Source organism: Trichoderma aggressivum, assembly GCF_033847375.1.
Source record: "Trichoderma aggressivum f. europaeum strain CBS 100526 chromosome Unknown scaffold_022, whole genome shotgun sequence".
NCBI lineage: Eukaryota > Fungi > Ascomycota > Sordariomycetes > Hypocreales > Hypocreaceae > Trichoderma > Trichoderma aggressivum.
Genome location: NW_026946388.1, coordinates 497,983 through 517,285, shown reverse-complemented (window position 1 = coordinate 517,285; position 19,303 = coordinate 497,983). Strand labels below are relative to the sequence as shown.

Sequence of the window (19,303 nt, the reverse complement as noted above, 5' to 3'; positions counted from 1 at the left end):
ACACATGGCCTGAATTTCACTCCGAGCCCGCGCACCATCGGCATCACCTTTAGCTGGCCAGCGCTATTGCTTAGCAACCATGGCAAAAGAAACTTGCTCCGATCCTGCCTGTCCAATCTGTACAAAACAGACAGCCACCGCTGCACCAAATAACCTCTGTAAGCTATCTCTATATATCACAGTTTGAATAGCAGAGAATTGACTGGTCTCTTAAGCCCTTGGTGCTGTGTTATTGGGCCTAACTTTCTTTCCATCACTTGAATCAACATATTCTTTTCCTGCTATTTTTATAGCGGCTGTATTGTTTGTGCTGAAAGACTACTCTCTTTTCCGACAAGAGCTATTATGTGAAGGCAAACATTATTGTAGGTAACCGCGCGCAACATCTATCAATACCCTATATTAACATGGCATAGGGAGCGTCATTATTGCCGCTGTCCCACTTCTCCTTGAACCTACCCTCTCGGCGAATCTCATACCAGCCAAGTTCATAGAAGGGGACCAAAATTGGATACTCATTGCCTTCTTATTTTTTTGGTTCCTTCAATCGAAAGGGAAACATGGCGAAGTTTCAGCCGCTTATAGCAGTAGTAGGTCCAGCGCAGAAGCGTCTTAGGTCAATTCTAACCATTACATAGGCTCCGGGCTTGTGTTTGCTTTACTTGCCTTTTTCTTGCTACGAGGCCATCCCATCTTGCGGCTTGAACAAGGCCAATCCATCTTGCCTTTTAACATAAGCAACCCAGCCCATTTCCAATGTAAGTAGCGTCCATCATATGTAAGATAAAGAGGCTAATGGCTGCTGGCTAGCTCTACTGTTGGCACTAGGAACATATTACGGCTCTCCGACACTCAGCTCAAGCTATAGGCCTGGCATTGTAGAATGTATGTTTTTTACCCTGCAGTATATCATCCACCACGACAGTTAATGACTTCATCTTAGGTATGATCATTCCGGCGTCATGGCTTGTTGCGTCCTCTTTTAGGATTACTGAGGCTTTCTCCAACCCATATTTGCAATGGATATTCCTTGGCATCCTTGCTCTTGTAGGGATTATATGCGCCACGATAAATATAGCCGGCCCCTTGCGATATGGATATCGCAATCACATAATCCTCTACGTGAATCTTCGTCAAAGGATTCCCTCATGGTCTCATTTTCCCCTCTTGTGGCTCGCTTTTCACCCGTGGACCGGGTGGTGGCTTCTTGGGGGCTCTCTCTGCGTAACGTGGCAGTATATACGGGAGCATCATCGAGAGGCCGCGGCTGAGATCACCGACAACGCTGAAAAGGCCAAGATACGTGCCTCCTCGCTTTTGACTTGGGCTAAAGATGAAGCCGCAGCGGCAGAGAGATGCGAGCTTCAGGTTCACCACTTGGCAACCGGAATTACGCGCGATGCCCGGTCTGCCCACCATGTCGGGCTTGCAGGCTACTATCACGAAGAAGCAGCGCAGCACTCACATGAAGGGAAGATAGCCTATGCTATCGCGGCTGAGAATACGTCAAACATCGCAATAAGAGTCACGCGGGGTGCACAGAAAGCTACGGAGGCAGCTAGGGCTGTAAGGGACTCGGCCGATTCCGTTAGTAAACTCACGATCGATGCTAAATCGCTAGCGGCGATTGGGGATATTGCAGCGGCTAAAGCGGTTGTGAGCGATCTTCAAGCAGCCCTGGAAAGCTGCGAGAAGAGCCATGGGGATGCCGTTCTTGCCAGAGAGAGCGTCCAGCTGATGATGGCTAGGTTTCACTACAAGGTAATCAATGAAGGTCAAGAAGACGGCCCACCTACACCTCAACCAGAGGACTCTGATGAAGTCGTCCATGAGTCTGATGAAGTCATCCATGAATCTGTTGAAGTTACCTATGGGTCTGATGAAGTCATCCATGAATCTGTTGAAGTTACCTATGAGTCTATTGAAGTCATCCACGAGACTGTAGACTAAGAAAGGAAGCGGAAGACTAGATAAGAGAGGTACCAATACTAGAAGAAATAAAGTACTTGTGCGTGTAAGATAAATCGGCAGGTGCTACGTGGGTTAGAGCGAATTTATGAGGTCATTGTTGTGAAACTGGTCATGATGATCATGATGGTGATTCCATTCAACAAACTTTTTGTGAAAGTACCTAGATGTAGGTCAAGGTTGATCCAAGCATTGAAAAAATAGCACCACTTGCCGTAAATATGAATCTTCGTGTAGAATGCCCACACTTATAGCTGACAAACGCCATGGGGTACTTGTAAATATGCAGCCATCTCGCCCCACGCATGGCTCAGTCCATCTGCTGTTGAGATCCTTGCCTTTTTAGCTCAAGCCGCTCATATCTCACGCCCATCGAGGCATGTCGTCTTTGGGCTCAAGGTTATAGCGTATATTCGGCGCTATAAGGACGGCTGGCATCATAGGTAGATGGGTCAGGCTACGATCATCATAGCCCATTAAGAATATAATACAGGTTCTTCTATCTACGTCCTCCGTCAGACGTCATTAAAAAGGACCATCTGTTCGCTTACACTATGAGCTCCAAGTAGGAACTAAATTAGTTAGCTTCTATATGGACTGTATGCTGTTTTAGAATGCATGTCTTGGAACCCAAGTTCCAACATGAGGGCGGAGACAACATTTATGCTCCACAAATGGCATTAAGTACAGAGCCCATGACTTACATTGTGTTCCACTCCTCATGGAGGGATGCACTTTCCGTTTCGCTGATCCAGAGCCAGCTGGTACCTAGTTGCTTGCGAAAGATGCGGCTCAAGAGAAAGAATGTACGACAAAGTGGCCAATCAAGACAAGATTCCTGATACTCCCCAATTCTGGCTGCCAATCCTCCCCACTGGATGACTGGCGGGCAAAGGAAAGGACAAATAGTTTACTACATAAGTAGTACTTTAGCTAGACTCGGGCGGCTTCCGCAGTGAATACCGACTAGTGCGTAGATTCTCAACCACAGCATTTGTGATCCCGGTCTGAGAACTGAAACAATTAGGTCATAGCACGCGGCTTTGCACTGCCTCTTCGGCCGCATTAGAGGGGCGGGCCGCGTTTATCAGTGCCCAAGCGGTTATAAAAAAAAAACAGGGACCGCAAAATGAACATTAACACGCGAAACAGCATAAAGAGCATTATTTATGTGTATCATCTGCAGCCGCTGCCTGTGTATTTCTTTCCTTGTGCTTAGAATCTTCCGATTCCTTATCTTTTATATCCGCTTGGTACCTCACTATCGATCACATATCTGATGAAGCACCTTGTGGATAGGGTGATGATCCGTTCTACTGGCTTGACGGCCCATTATTTATCTGGGTTACCTATCCGGTAGACCCATCGTCGCGACAATAAGAGCTAGGTCGTGACACTGGCATCATATACTGCCTCTAGCCACTTCATTCTCTCTCCATAAGAAATATAGACCGCAATAGTCTTACTATAGTAGTAGCTGATCCAGTTGAAGAAATTCTGAGGATGCCATCTGTAGTTCGAGTTCCGACAGAAAAAATTAGATCTATGAGCTAGACTTCTTATTCCATAGAATGAAGGAGTGGATTTCACGTAGTGAAGAATTTGATGTAGCTGTGTTCAGAAATAGAGGGCTACACTAGCAGCAAGCAACTTGAGTTAGTGAATCCGATCGGCAATCTATCGTAAACAGTAAAACGCGAGATTCGAGAGAATCACGGAATGAAGACCGATAGAGCGTTAGTTGTCGGCGCCTAGCTCGTTGAAACATGAGGTCTATGCGTGGCCATAGCATTAGACCTTTCGTTTACATCAAGAATCGGATTTATTATTCCTTGATATTGAGACTACCCTTGTCGAGGAGAAGAAGCGTTAATAAGTAAAACAAGAGTTGCTGCTGAGAACATGACCTGAGTATACAGAGATTAATGAGCCCGTACGGCGTCATGATTGTAACATATGTCAGGAATAAGCCAGACTGACTCGTATCTCGAAATATAGCTGATACTTTAGTTAATACGTTCACATATTTTGTCATACTGACCCTGCTGTAGCATCATTCGCTATGGTCCGTCGAACTACTAAGCTAGTCTTCCCAAATTGTGGAAGGCTGGACAAATATTTGCTGCCTTCAACACAATCTCAAGATTCGTCCATATTAGCGCTTTTAGTATGGGAGGCCGACCTTGACAATCACGCGCAAAAATGTTTTGCGCTTCATCTAAAGGTCTTATATTACTAGGCAATATGTACATAATTGAACTATATCTTGAGGAATCTTAGACAAACGTACATTTTAGCATAACATCTGCGGGCTGAAAGAGCTACATCATATCCCCATGTCAACATTATGCTATTTGAAATAACCTTCTGTCTTATTTGTTGTTACGTATTGTTGAAGGCAAAAAGGTTAAGGCCCAGAGGACTATTGATGCTTATATTTCAACACGCACATTGACTCAGATACCAGATCGTTCATGCATATAGGCTCGCAACCCGCAGTCTCATCTTCTTGTTACCTCGCGGCCATATACTTGGAACGGTGCAGTCGAGTGTCTGTGGAGTTCAAAGGAGCCTGAATCATACACTGCTTACAGACATGAGAGAAACCTCAGCTCATACAACCTTAAACCAACCTCAAATGGGCATTTTCCTGAAGATACCTTTAGTTATGCCTTGCCCCTCTACCTGAGTGTCAGTACTGACCCTTAAATGTGAGTCATCTTTTATTTGTGTTTGTCCAATTGTATACTACATGGCAATCGGCCGCTGTTATGCAAGTAATTGGTGCTGTTGGCTGTTAATGTGTACAACCTTTTTTGATTGGATGTTGACATAGGTTAGTCACTGTTGTGTTAGAACCAACATGCATTGCAATGGGAATTAGCTTCCTACTTGAGTTGTAGTGTATTAGTGATAGAATCGATAGACCGAAGTATTGGTACTTTTGATCCTTTATCCCGTGGTCGGAGGAAGTTGGAGGGTATCCGAGAATCTAGAGAAGTATGACATGAGGAGCCTATCCTGCCTCTGCCGATGGGTGTCAAAAAATTCCTACGATTACAACGCAGAACAAGTCAACTGTTCAAATCAACTCTTTAGATCCTACACAAAGGATTTTTCGCCATGGATAATGCTCCACGAGACAAAGAAGCTGAGGCATCATCGCCACAACTTGCCAGGGTTCTTCCGGAACTCACAGAAACTCTACAGCGATTGGTAGAGTCACAAGAGCGGCAATTTGATGACTCAAGTCAATCTACCCCCCATATGTTTCAAAGAGCCCCCCTAGATTTGGTTGGCAAGACCTTGGATGAAGAGTTCCATGGTGAGCAACTAAAAAACATCCCAAAGTGGGTAGAAGTTCAAACACTTTCTCTCAAAACAAATGACGAAGAAACAGATACCTGTATCGAGAAATATGAAGGTAAAATGGCCGGTACCAAGTATTCTTATCTATCTTGTCTTGTTTTGTGATGTGCTGATATTCTGCTCTCCTGGTTGCGTACAGAGTTTTTGAGGGAGCGTGAAGGTACCACGACGAACATTGAGACCACAAACAAGGCGTACCAGTCGGCATTTGGATGTTTCCAGGATCTATATCACTGCCTAGGATGACGAGAGAATGAAGATCTCACGCTAAATTATGACAATTTGTGCAATAACCGCACTTTTCTCATCGAGTCTATCTTCGCGAGTGAGGCATATTGAATGGAAAGGCTTTCTCGAATACAGGAACCCACACGGGCTTCATTTGAGTATTCACGTTTGCACCGCTTAGTACTAATCTTGATTCGTATTGAAAGTCGGCAAAATATGCAAAATAAATGCTGTCAGACGACTGACGACACTACCACAGATCGTGATGACAATAGTGAAGGGATGAAGGCCTCTACAATCTTGGCTGTTTTGATTCAAGTGGCGCGAACTATGGACTAAGTAATCTGAGATGACGGATTGAATTAAATGAGTTTACGGGAGCTTTTTCGGATCTGCTACTCCCACAGGGTCCTTGAGCAGCCGACATCTAACGATCCTGAACGGCAGTATGAGCATATGCAATTCTTAACTGACTGTCTCACGGCCTTGGAATTTACGCATCGTTTTGGAGAGATTCTCCCTCCACTTTCTAGGGCCTTTTATCTCCGGTATCTGGAAGATCCAATTCATAAAATCTTGGATATGGTCAGAACATACGATCAAAATCCGCGTGGCATCGATCACTTCAAGCAACTTACGCTTTAAGAATCTACTAGTCCAACATTCATACCTGAGCATTTCACTATTCGGTATCTGCAGGACTTTGGAAATCTGGAGATAGAGTGGACCGACTGTCTGGATGAGCATTTGAAGATATACTCGGGTCGAAATGCCATCCGGACATTTGCCCACCCTACATTCTTCTATAATTGCGTCGATCTCTTTAGGTGAGCTCTGGAGTATTGTGCATTAAATAATCTGTATTGTATTGCATTTATGGGGATGCCTTATTTGTCAATATGGTCCTAACTATTTTTTCCATCATGGGGAAGGGAGACATTATGTAGAACACACATTCAAAGAACTGTCGCTAACCTATGCCCTACTATTCCGACCTTCCTCAAAGAGAAAGCTGAACACTTTAAATAAGTTCATTATGGTCAAAAATCCATTTCATGGACGTGACGCCTTCGTTGGCCATGCGACTCCTCATTTTTACAGGGCGCGGAGATATGGAGAATATAAAAATATGGCTGCTGAGAATATCGACCTCGACATATATCGAAGCCCCATAAAGGGATTACTAGATAATTTCTTTCGGTGTTCGCTACCTCTAAGCCTCTAAGCTGCTTTCAACATCTCACAACCCACCAAAACGATCCAAAAAATACATTCACGGGACCAGCATAAAACAACACAGGCACCCATGCAGCAAACTCTAGGACTCAACGCTTGTCCAGAAGATATAAAATTTATGATAATCTCACTATTGCAACGAGATTTTAAAGAGTTTGAGTCATTCCAAACCTTTCCTTGTTTTGGTTCGCGCCTGCGACAGCTGAAGACCTACCTAGACGCGCATCAGCCACGGACTTGGCTGCACCTGTGGAGCGACGACCGAGATATTCGTGCGTGGTGGGCATCTTGGATATTTATGGGCTTTGTCGATGTCATTATACCAATATCTATTACGGGGGTTATCTTGAAGACCGTTTATTTTGCTCGCTATCATTGTTTGGAAGTTTGAGGAGGCTTCAAATTATATACAGGTTTGGCAAACATATTTTGCATCAGGGCGATACGATTGATGCATCATAATATAACCAGGATTATGAAACTCTATGCGAATTATAGGTTAGAGCTGCATTAAGAACGTGAGTTCTATTATCCCGCCACATCACTCTTTGTATCCTTGTACGTAGTTAATTGTCCGTTCCTGAGAGAAAGTAATGTCGGGTCTGAAATTGTATCTTTCATGCTGTGAAATCACATGGGGCATTCCAAACTTAAAGGCCAGAACCCCAATAGAGAGTTTGACGGGACCTGAAATTATCCGGTAGATGTAACTATGGTCATATTTGCTAGTTGCAGGAGTAGTAACGCCATGGCCAGGGATGGATAATGAAAATGATACTTCAATAGCCATACAGCCAGAGAGTTTTCTCAAGTCCTTGAATTTGACATCCGGATAATCCCTGGTATCTAGTGGTGGTCTGATTCAGTTCAAGTACTGAAATCTGAGAATGTGAGAAAAAAGGCTAACAAGCGGAGCACTAATGCAGGAGGTTTAAATAATGCTTTCTGAGAACGTTTGCTACAAAATAAACTCATTAATTGTCATTTCAAGCAAGTCCTTCACTAATAAAGGTTTTTTCTAGCTATGATTCGTTCTAAGATGATTGAATTGAGTATGCCGGCCTATGAGCCTTGTTTACATCTCGAAACTTGGCCATGGACCGTTTCTAACTTAATACGAATTGGTTGCATAGCGCGGATGCGAAACTAAGTTTGAGGTCTCGGTTGGATTTATGTTGGCAATACCAGGATGTACAGCCGTACTTCGGATAAATGGGCAGTACCTCCTTTCAGATTCCAGCTCATACAATGGTCTTCTAGTTTGCTTTGGGCATACATTTTCTAGGTGGCTAACTTTCAATTTCCCTTCGCGGAATCCATGTTATGAAGTTCAGTGCCACCGTGGGATCCTACCCGGTGCAGTGGTGAAAAGCACTGTTATAAGTCGTATATCGAATCCGAAAGCATTACGTTATCCGAGGTATTAGCTACAGCAGGGCTATGCAGCTCGTAGGATTAATGCTAAATTGAACCTTATATCTTTTAGCTGTGTGGGAGGCATGGCCACGATACCAAGAAAATACGCCGAGCCTATCAGATTTGAAGCTACTCCGGGAAGAGGGCATACTACTTCCCTTGAAGCCGAGCTTAGGTACATAAACGTAATTTCTCTTGTTTATAAGCAGTGGACAATAGAAGGGGCCAGTAGCTAGACATAGAACGCCGTAAGCGAGCTGACCAACAGTCCTTTCACATGTGACACACTTACACATCTGATTGGTTTGCACTCGGAAATGATCTACCGGCAGTTTCTGTGCACACCTAGAGGCACTATACTGGCTATGCCACTATGACATAATATTTATATTATGATAGGCCAGCTCCAAGCCAGTCAAGTGGAGGTCAGAAAAAGCGAGACCGCAAAATAAATAAGTACATACACACAGCAGTATAAGCACTTACTTAATTACTAAGTTTATGTAGTACCTTTATAAGGAAATATCTATTTAGCTAGTACCTAAAGTTAACTATAACTATAGTAGCAGTTATTATAAAAATATAAATATAGTAGTAATTACTAAAGAAAAATAAGTATAGTAATATTTAATAGAGAATTGTAAATATAGTAGTAGTTGATAGAGAAATGTAGATATAGTTGTAGATAATAAAAGAACGGGCTGGTGTATAATTTATCATGTAGGTGTTCATAATCCTCTTTGTCTCGGGTTTTCTGTCCGCCACTTGCCAGTCTGACCATCAATTGACGTCTGGGCTAAGTATTTGCCCCTAGTGCCATGTCTCACCGTCCATTGCAGTGCAGTAGACTACATCCTCTGGTCTTAGTGTAAGTTCGATCCGCACAACTGTGGAGGCCTGACACGATACAGATGAAACAATATTACCCCAGACTTCTATGCCATACGTGTGCCGAGATCCGTTTAGGCGTAACACAAGCTCCAGGCACCGCCCAATCAGGGGTTGAGGAAACAAAACATGCAGCACTACTCAAAGTTTAACACACGACGGCAGTTTATCACAAGTGACGAACAAACCATCAGAAGCCGGTTCTCAATAGCTTAGACGTGCTAATCCTTGCCGGGTCTGAGACAAGCTTTTGGCGCCGAAATTCCCCGGCTTGGAGTCATCCCCGCTATTTTGGCTTCCGGCCCCTGCCAAGCCGGGTCTCTCATCGGCTCGTCGGCCGTCATCCTATTCTTGGAAATTCCAGGGCTCATCCAATATCACCGTGGTCTTGATTTATTTGACCTTTTAGCTCTTCATTGCGAGTGCCTTCGTATACTATTCATCAAGGACACCTCAAGTCTCTTAGACCAGAGGCTGATACTGGTAATCACATCACATGCAAGTTACGAAAAGGTCATTGGTATGTCCATGTATTACGGATTGAAGTTAGCTGTCTGGTGTACCTATACATTTCTGCGGCCCCTCGGCCACACGCCCCTTCAGCAGTGTATTTCCCTCGAATGAGTCCTTTACTCATAGACATTGATGGTGATCGGTACGTTGAAGTCGAGGTCGCCAATGCAAATTTGGAACTATCCCATGTGTGAGATATGATTATGGTGAACAGGACGATCTCCAACTTACGCCATTGTTGTTGTTGCAGCAAATAATCGTTTCAGTGCAAGCAGTGGTGTTGGAACAAGTTTGGCCTGCTCAGTGTTAGAGTTATTCTGGGTGGGAAAAGCGTAGCTCATCACTCACCACCGCTGCCGTCGCTGCTACAACAGTATGGGCTACCTGCAGAGCAGGCATTTACCTGAGTGTTCGTGCCCGAGCCACTACAATCGCTGCCACCTTCTGTAGTTTGAGTAAGCTTAGCATGATTGTCAAAGACTCGTCATAGCTTACTATCCATCTTGTTGCTGTTCTTGTTACGAGCCGGGAACTTCGGAAACGGTATGTCTCCCATACTGGGAACACGACGCTCAATGGCTCGTGGCTCAACTTCGGGCCCTTGAACCGGAGACGCCATGGCGCCATTCAGGGCGACGAGGGCATAAAAGATGATGGAGGCATACATGTTTGAGATGTAAGGAGTGTCAATAGTGAGCTGATAGGGCAAAGAGAATCGACGGGCTGTGTTGTAGCTAAAGGAGGTTCAGAAAGGTCTGAGTGTGTTGATTGAGGTGGAAGGAAGTGGATAGGCAGGAGGTCTATTTAAACCAAAACTTTCTGCCTTTACAGACCATCTGTCTGGGTTCCATCACTCGGCCAAATTGGATTTCACATTAATGAAAGACTGCAAATTATGAGAGAGTTCAATGCCGCAGGATCTAAAAACATGACTAGTCACGTACATCCGTTGGGCTCGTATATGTATATGCAAAGTAAAGAGGTAAATGCCACAAACGGCGGCTGGAAATTATTACCAAATTGTTGGACGATTCTAACGGTGGCTCGTCAAGATTAGGAATTTGTTGAACATCTCCAGCAGTAACTCGTAAACCATGCAGAATTGTTGAACAACTTATCCAAGTTGATCCAAGATTATTCACAGCCCCTGAAACTTTGAACTACTGTTTGTACGAGACAAGCTGAATATCTCAGGGCTTTAGGATGTCGTCAAGTAGATACAATGCTACGTTACTACACATGGAATCAGCTAAGTACTTCTTGTTACCGAGAAGCCTTTACCACTCAGAATGTCGACATTTCGGGTTTCCAGGAGACCAAAATCCGACAGGCTAATCCAGGCCGTGCCTCAATGTAGCTTCCGAGCTTCTCCCCTACCAGGCTTGACCAATTACATGAATATGCTGGCATACAGAGCTGGAACTGACTTAAGTAGCTTCATTTCATTCGCTCTTACCTGCGTTAGAGCTGCAAAAATAAGTTCAATAGACATATATGGATTTGTGCCATACAATGCATTTTTAGTTCATTCCGTTCTTTCAGCTCGTCGCCACTTCGTATCGGCTGTACTCTGTGCTTCGAAAAGGCAATCGCTCTCCAAAAGCCTAACAACAGCTCTAAAGAGAAAAGTATAAGAGGGACTCCTTGTCTACCTTGACCATTCCCCCTCACTCTCAACCATCAGTCTCAACAGTCACTCAACAAGCAACCATATAAAATCCACTCTCATTCTTCTCTCAGATCAAAACACTTCAAACCGCCAACATGCAGGTTACTTCCATGATTTCCCTCCTCTTTACCGTTGCCACTGGCGCTCTTGCAGCTCCCGGTCACGGTGCTCCTCCTCCTCCCCATGTTCCTCCTCCTCCCCCTCCTCCTCCCACCAACCAAAACACCAACACCAACAACAACTGGCAATCCAATAGCTGTGGCAACGGCGCTTCGCCTTACTGCTGCAGTGCTACAGCTGATGGACTGGGCGAAAACTACTGGAAGTGCTCCGACCTCAATGATGTGTGCAACGACGTCATTGTTTGCTGCAACAACAATAGCAACAACAACAACCAGCAGGTATGTATTACGACAAGTTCAATCCAAACCAATTATGCGGCAGCTACGGCGTGCATTGATGTCCATACATCATCGCCATGTGAGACATCGCCATTGACCGCATATAGGGAAAGCAAAGCAACATCAACACTGGCAACCAGGCTTGCAGTGCCTTCGGACAACAGAAGGTCATCTACGTCTAAACTTGCTTGCGGAAGCTCAAAGTCGGCAATGGCTATCTTATTTGCCTGTATTTTAGTCTTACATGGTGGTTCTTGTCCAATTTTGTCGGCTATGGGCTGCAGTGCGGTGACGGGTTTGAGAAAATGAGCAGTGGCATGTGGAACGGTGAAAAATTGTTTCTCTTCTATTTGGGTTGTAGCAGGGTGGCTCTTCTTTCTGAGGCAGTCTTTACAACCCGCTCACTCTCCTTAAGCCTATTTTAACCGATATATTTATCACAACCAAAAGCAAAAAAAAAATCGCTTGCCGTATTCCTTTTCCAATTGGCATTGCGATCACAGTATGTCCAAGTAGATTACAGCCATTACTCCACTGATGCCGCCCTCTCCAGCACATTGCTTAACGTGTTGATGATTTCCATGGCAAATTGATTCTGAAGGTGTGCTCTCACCCATGCGGCTAAGCTCACAAATGTCCAAACCGCTATCAATTACCTATGCCAATGCGGTGAATTTAGCGCAGCGTGCAATAATCTGCAACATGTGACTCAAGATGTATCATAATGCGCTAAAGACAACCTTGATCTCAAGAAAAAGCTTGATGAGACGTCAACTGTCAACTACATGTAGTTGTGTGCGGCTGGTGTCGTCTATCTCTATTCTATAATATTAAGCGCGGCAACTGATTGTCTCTTGAACTTAGCTTGACGGACAGATTAGTACCCAGTATATTGACTAATAGAAACATTCGGCAACTTCACATATATGCCATATTTCACTGCGCATCTGTGGGCAACATGCACAGTTCAGTGCATGGAAAGCTAAATGTGTGCAAGGGTGACCGGGTTCGAGCTGAAACACCTAGCCTCAAGCAATGGTTTCATAACTCTTTTCAAAGCATGATATGAGACGTTTGCTACCATATGGAAGTCTAGTAATCCCACAGCTAGCTACCTACTTTTTTAGTCTTTAGGCTTACACCACGGCTTATGACCTTTTCACCCTGCTGTGACATTACCGTCTAACAGTTTGTCGGCACTCCAAATTTCCGTCAGGTATTCAAAATTAATCTTCAATTTGCATATGGAGCGGTGGAGTGCAGCTCTGGATTCTACAAACTGGATATCACACCGTTCATTGACAAGAGTCATGACAAAAAGATAGCAGGTTCTATTACCCTGTAGTTGGTAAAGTAAATAAATATCCAACTCATAAAAATACTTGAAGCTATAGTGTACAATACGTCCTCATGAGAAATTATAATAGAAGGAAATACACTGAGAAAGGCACTTTAATTGAATAACGCTTATAGAAATTGATAAAAACCACTGCCCTATAAAAATCTTCCAGCTCTTGGGGGTATCGGAAACTATCTGCCATGATGTGCCACGCTCCACTCCTCTGGAGCGGGTGAGGGCCTGATTGCGTTGAGCTGCATGAGTTGCAAGTGTCGTCTTCCCACACATACACATCTCAATTCCAATCATCTGCAATGAGTTATATGCCAATGGCAGGGACACAACTCAGTTTAGGTATCGGAGTTCGTGCAATGCTCCAGCTAATGTGCGCCTGCATCTGAGTACACCATACCAGGATTGGGCCTGTACGGCTCAGACGAGCCCTTCAAGAGGGCCTCGCGTTGTTCCAACTCCTTCTCGTTTTGTATTAAGACGCAGCAATTGCACCAGCAAGACTTGCAAAAGTCTCCGAAGCAACCACCTTCCAGACCATGTTTTTCGCGAATATCTCCTCGTTGCATCGTGGTGGGGATACATGTCAGGCCGCAGTGTGCAAGGCAAGCGAAGATAACACACTAGAGAAAGAAGACTGTTAGCTTCCGTATTCTTAGGGGGTCGATTTACTAAGAGGAACACTCACAGATGCGTTGCAGCATGAGTAATCATTCAAATTGCCATGCTTCATTCGGTGCTGAGTCTTTCCATAGGTAATGCAGGGACAAAAAGTCGTCTTAAAGCAAAGCCCACCCGGGCTGCAACAATCGAACAAGCCATTGGCCCAGGTAGTCTCGCTATGCGTCTCCTTGGACGACATGTTGACTATCGATCAAAGGGAGTAGGGTGAGATATAAGAAATGAGCGAATGACTGAAAAGGAATTGACTGGAGAGTGATTGAAGAGAAGTAGTTGTGCAGACTGCAAGATGGCGGACGACTTCAAATGCAAAGACCTAGCATGTGCCAAGTATTATATAATAAATACAATATACCACCGATCGCTACGGCCCAACAGGGCTCGGGCACGCAGTTTGCATTTCAGCCTCAGCTGGGGAACAAAATTAACCATGCCTGACCCAGAATTCTAAATTAGGACTAAAACTTTACGACGCGCCAGGTTTGTAGATGCCGAAAGACATGTCTACCTTGCGCTTAGTGGGTAAGGCTGAATCAACTTATTTTTATCTATGTTACTTGTATAAGTTAGTCCTATAGGTAAAGTCCGCACCGTTCCACGTAACGGAAATTAAAGCACATGTACTAAGAGCGGTTTATCGGCATTTTCAAGCCAATGCCCCCTATTAAGGTTCGGTATTCAACCTGTTGAATTGCAGCGTCATAGTTGATGAAACGCTCACTGTTATAAACTGGTGTCTCTTGTGATACAACGGCTTGGGCATTGAGATCCCCGCAAACACGCATGATCGCTTCACAGATGCTGCCATATCGATTTATGATTATTAACTAGATCAGCGCTAAAATCTCATCTAAGCCCCCTTGGTTCCATTTCTACTCTCAAGAAACGCTAGAGCTGCATAGCCGTGTTGCCGTCTTCCTACTGATACAAACGCTCGGCTTTGCCAGTGTGTCATGCTAAACGGAGCTTGTGAATTGACAAGGCTACTTACTATACGTCTCATCTTCAAATAGGTATAGAAATTCAATCGTGGTAGACTGGATTTGGGGGCTGACTAAAGTAGATGGAGATCTAAGAAACTAACATTGAGGGACAGCTAAGATGCCAATCATCGTGGCCGGGAAGTAGCCATGCTGAAGAGTGGAACCTAAGAAGAGCTCATCTGTCTCTGTAAGCCCGATGGACTTTTCACAAAACTGCCGTTTGATGCCAGTCGGCCCCAGTTGTTGAATAATAATTATTGAAAGAATGAGATTCGAGGTGTTCATCACACATTTTATTATCAGACTCTATTTCCAGCTTGCTTACCTGTCCGCTCTATTGCGAGGCAACATTGATTTATACAGAGATTTTTCCAATCAATACCATTTTTTCACGATACACTAGGATGACTAAAAATAACTGAAGAAATGCAAGATTGATTAATAGCGGCGTTGCTCCGTAATCAGCGTATCGTACTGTGACACGAACCTGCCCACCACCCCATCAGGTCTTGCTTGCATTAGCTTCTTAAGCGTGCAGACTGATAGCAACACTTGTTCCCTTCAACTCTCTTGAAACGCTAGACCAAGTGTTGCATCCGAACTTGAGAACTTGATGGGACGGCAGGTCGCTAATACAATCAGTTTATGAAGATATGAGTCAGAAGATGGAGTATTTTAGCAAGATACCAAGAACCATCCTTATATAGGTACACTACAATGACTCTTAAAGAGCCTTCTACAACAAAGGAACCGTCATCACTGCATGCTTAGGGTAATTACAACGGATCTCGGGATTTTGACCAGCTTCAACCCAGAGGTCTTGAGCAGCCCCTCCCACTGGCCCACCCTGCTGCCTATCGGTTCCTTCCATGCCTGCCTAGCTTATCATGTCATGTTGAGATTCTGTAGTACTACCAGATTTGGTGGGGTTTATAACTGCGTTACAGTGAATCACGGAGTTGGGTCCCAAGACTAACCACCTTTGCTTGAAGATACACAGTGTTGTTCATTTCAGTCGCGGATAAGACGGAAGAGATATGTATGCACGCCTAAAATGGTGATCCGGCTGTATGATTGGCGGTCTACCCTTGGCTCATTGAAGCCTGATCAAGGATGGACTTCCGTCTTCAATGCGCGATAACGACGACGACGACGGCGGCGGCATTCTCTTAGCTTCGTCAACCACAGTGATTCTTGCCTTGCGGAACTAGGGTCTAATTGACTGAAGAAAATTTCCATGGATTTCTTCAAGTCTACCCACAGCCTCTGCCAACATATACCATTACTACGAGAATCTATTAGTTAAGATGAAACAGATAAACATACCATCTTTTGTACGAAAATTGTTCACTTCTCCAATTTTACGCCTACTTAGTACAGATAATGAATCACAAGCCAGCGTAGGAGAGGCACATTCGCGCGGCATAATACTTGTGCCGATCCGTGATAAAATGAACTGCGGTCCATCCAAGTCGGGTTGGATATATCAATGAAATATTACTATAATATAGCTCCCCAATACTACGCATAATGTACTAATGAAGGGTTGAAGGTAATAATTGTTTATGGTCATCTCCCGAGCTTCACTCTCGATAATATTTGCTGGCCTTGGCGTGCATGCAGAAGCGCGCACAAGTATAATACAGAGTTTAGTGCCATCATGGAGAGAATGCTGCTAAATTGATGAACTCCAGGCATTAGACTCCTCATATCCCTGTCCGGCAATCTCCCAATACTTCTCTATGAGTGAACTGCTCCACTCACAAACAGTCCCAGCTCCGGGCAGGTCTGCTGTGTTAGCAGAGACTTGGACTTCTTCAGAAGTTACATCTGCTAGAGCCCACCTCTGGGGCACCTTATCAGTCGAAATATTGAGATCGGGATTTTGAAGATCTGTGATGTAGGGCCGTTGCGTCTGCGAAATACCACCCAAAGGGTTTAAACGCGGGGGAATAAGCATCTTGGCCGCAATAGCAGAATGCTGATTGAACGTAGAATCGGAATATTCATACGGTTGCTGACTCTCAATGCTGGTATCCGACATACCATCACACTGACCTTGTGCCCTTAGAGAGGAACAAGATGAGCTTGCCCGGGGCGCTTGCGCTGTATTTCGCGTCTTCTCCATTACGGACAACGCTTGTGACCGGAGTTCCTCGATATGAGCCCAGCGGCGACCCCGATGAACATCTACATTGTTCTTCCAGTGATTGTAGGTTTCATCAATAACTTCCCACGGCAGAGTAAGCGGTTCGTTAGATGATGGGGATGACAGCGTGATGCAAATATCTAGCAAGAGATACGCCAAAGCATCCCATTCCACGTATGTCTGAAATAGCCACAGCCAACGACGGCCTTTGCTGTATTGACGCAAGGCATGCGCATGTTGCAGGACTTCTTCGCAAGCCTTGCGATAGTTGACTCGTAATGGAATTCCATGATTCTGGTTAGCTCGCGGTTTACAAACAGCCAATTTTAAATTTGCAAGAATGAGGCGGCTGCTCTTAACCGTGATACAGTCCAGTGGAGTTCCATTGTAACAGTATGAAAGGTACTGCTTCTCAATGCGCTCTCTAAACCGATCTACTTCTTGGCATTTCTGCGCTTCATTCATTATACGGTAGCCGTTGCTTTGGCAAAATCTGTCCGAAAAAATAATTCGCCGCGCGAAGTTGCTTACTTCAAACCGGATGAGACTGAATAACATCTCGCTTCGTCCCGGTTGTTGGCTCGGCAATTCGCCCATATCAGGATCTAAGCTCGCATCACTGGTGTTGAGCGGTAGCTCTGTGCGAAGGCTCTGCTCAAGGATAAAAGGTTCACGGCCAAACTCTTCGGCGACTCGAACGTCCAAAGTGCAGATCTGCCACCACAATCGGCGCCGCATTTCGAGATCAAATGCACGCATACCAGGGATGTCTATGTGAATACTTAGTTTCATCGCATTGCCAATTGCGATCCCGATTAGAGACGAGACATCGGGGCCACTTTGGTCTTGCCGTCCGCAAATCTTCAATAAAATGTTAGATAATGGCCGTGTTCGCGCTTTCCGGTTTCATCAAGAGACAATTACCAGGTATAGAGTGAATGCTTGTAAGGGGATTATATCCCGGGAGCTCCAGAAATCAATTCGTCTAAGCGATTGTTCTACCCCATTGCGAAACCTGAAATTTGTCAGTCTCATTTAGTGATAAACAGACAAGTTTGGCAACATACCGTTGCAGCAAGCCTGGTTTTTCTTCTTGAAGTTCTTGGCGGCATTCTGCTGCTGGAATAGCTATTACTGTAGAATAATAGATTGCAAACAATAAACATTCCGTAGCCGCGTCTGGAACCTTTCGGCCTTGGCTGATACTCATAACCTGTCTTTGTATAGAGGGAACGTGGAAAATCTTGATAAGAGGGTCTACCACATCGAGATATGTCTGCCACAGGAACAAGATATATGCAGGAGGGGGATGAGCCAATTCAAGAGGTTGTGACACGTCAACTAGGTCATTGAATAGCAATGACTGTAAGTGATGTGATCTTATTACTTGGGTAGAGGTATTGTTTTGACTTTGCTTCAATTGTAGATGATTTCGCCAAGAAAATGAGCTCGTACGTGATAGGTTTGGCGCAGCATCCTACAGAGAGTTGTGAGTATATATAATCTAATGGAAAACTTTGTAGTCTTTGTTGGACTCTTACGATGTATAATTGGTCGTCTCGTCCACTGTGACTCTGTCTGCTTGATGACTCTGAACTCGCTTGCAGCTTGCTCCCATTGTATTTTACTTTTTGATCCAGTGACTTCAAAGCACACTCAATAGAATGCACTCTGTTTGCTAAGTCGCCCTCTTCATCAGTACCTATATTTTGTCGCCTTGAAGGGTATTTGCATTGAAGCTTGGTACGTGTGCAATAAGCGCATGTCAAAGACCTATCGCACTTGATCTTTCGGCGACGGCATTCAAGACATGAACGCCCCGACGCAATTACCCTGCGAGACATGAGCGCAGTCACTTATTTGGACCGTTGGGTTGAGTAACTGCTGGTGCAGCTGTCACTACTGAGCGATGAAGTTCCAGCTAGCGCAGATGACGAACCGTGGCAACAGTGGGGATATTGTGATTGCTGTCTGTATCGAAATCCGCTCCAACGCGGACGGACATCGTAATGAAGAATTGAACACAATGAAAGTGATGAGGATTGAAACCCACAGCTCGAGGTCTGTAGAACACCAAATAACGCGGAGGTTTAGTGGAGGTACGGAGGGTGCTCCTATTGGTGAGAGCGGACTTGACGGAGGTGCTCCTATTGGTGAGAGCGGACTTGACGGAGCTGTGTCCGCATTTCTAAGCATTCTAAGTAGAAACACCATTTGTTAGTGAAGGATTCAGTGGAGATCTGACCAATGAAAGATTCTCGATCGATTGGATTTGGCAGGGGCTCATGCCTCACTGCGGGATCTCGGACCTGGAACAAATCTGAGTTCCTGTTCGGGCGGCAGCATCATGGATAGCGTGACTGCTTGCAAATATGCCTTTCTCGGAGACCATTGGTGTGTACTTGAACTGGGTGACCGATAGTTGGCCCACAAAGCTCTTGCATTCAGGTG

At 44.8% G+C, this 19,303-nt stretch overlaps 4 protein-coding genes across 4 annotated transcripts; 2 read left to right on the top strand and 2 right to left on the bottom strand.

Annotated features, from left to right (window-relative positions):
- Positions 1-945: 945 nt before the first annotated feature.
- On the top strand, positions 946-1,950 carry Triagg1_6002 (uncharacterized protein; the record flags this gene model as incomplete). The annotated part of the gene is made up of 1 exon (XM_062900579.1): positions 946-1,950. One exon carries the CDS (start codon positions 946-948, stop codon positions 1,948-1,950), a length of 1,005 nt encoding a protein of 334 aa, XP_062755203.1.
- A 7,784-nt stretch (positions 1,951-9,734) lies between these two features.
- On the bottom strand, positions 9,735-10,285 carry Triagg1_6001 (uncharacterized protein; the record flags this gene model as incomplete). Its single annotated transcript, XM_062900578.1, has 4 exons — positions 9,735-9,797; positions 9,850-9,914; positions 9,967-10,062; positions 10,114-10,285. 4 exons carry the CDS (start codon positions 10,283-10,285, stop codon positions 9,735-9,737), a joined length of 396 nt encoding a protein of 131 aa, XP_062755202.1.
- Positions 10,286-11,382: 1,097 nt separating this feature from the next.
- Positions 11,383-11,870, top strand: Triagg1_6000 (uncharacterized protein; the record flags this gene model as incomplete). The annotated part of the gene is made up of 2 exons (XM_062900577.1): positions 11,383-11,688; positions 11,796-11,870. The coding sequence occupies 2 exons, from the start codon at positions 11,383-11,385 to the stop codon at positions 11,868-11,870; spliced, it is 381 nt and encodes a 126-aa protein (XP_062755201.1).
- Positions 11,871-16,378: 4,508 nt separating this feature from the next.
- On the bottom strand, positions 16,379-18,062 carry Triagg1_5999 (transcriptional regulator family: Fungal Specific TF; the record flags this gene model as incomplete). The annotated part of the gene is made up of 3 exons (XM_062900576.1): positions 16,379-17,713; positions 17,777-17,867; positions 17,920-18,062. The coding sequence occupies 3 exons, from the start codon at positions 18,060-18,062 to the stop codon at positions 16,379-16,381; spliced, it is 1,569 nt and encodes a 522-aa protein (XP_062755200.1).
- Between the last annotated feature and the right edge of the window lie 1,241 nt (positions 18,063-19,303).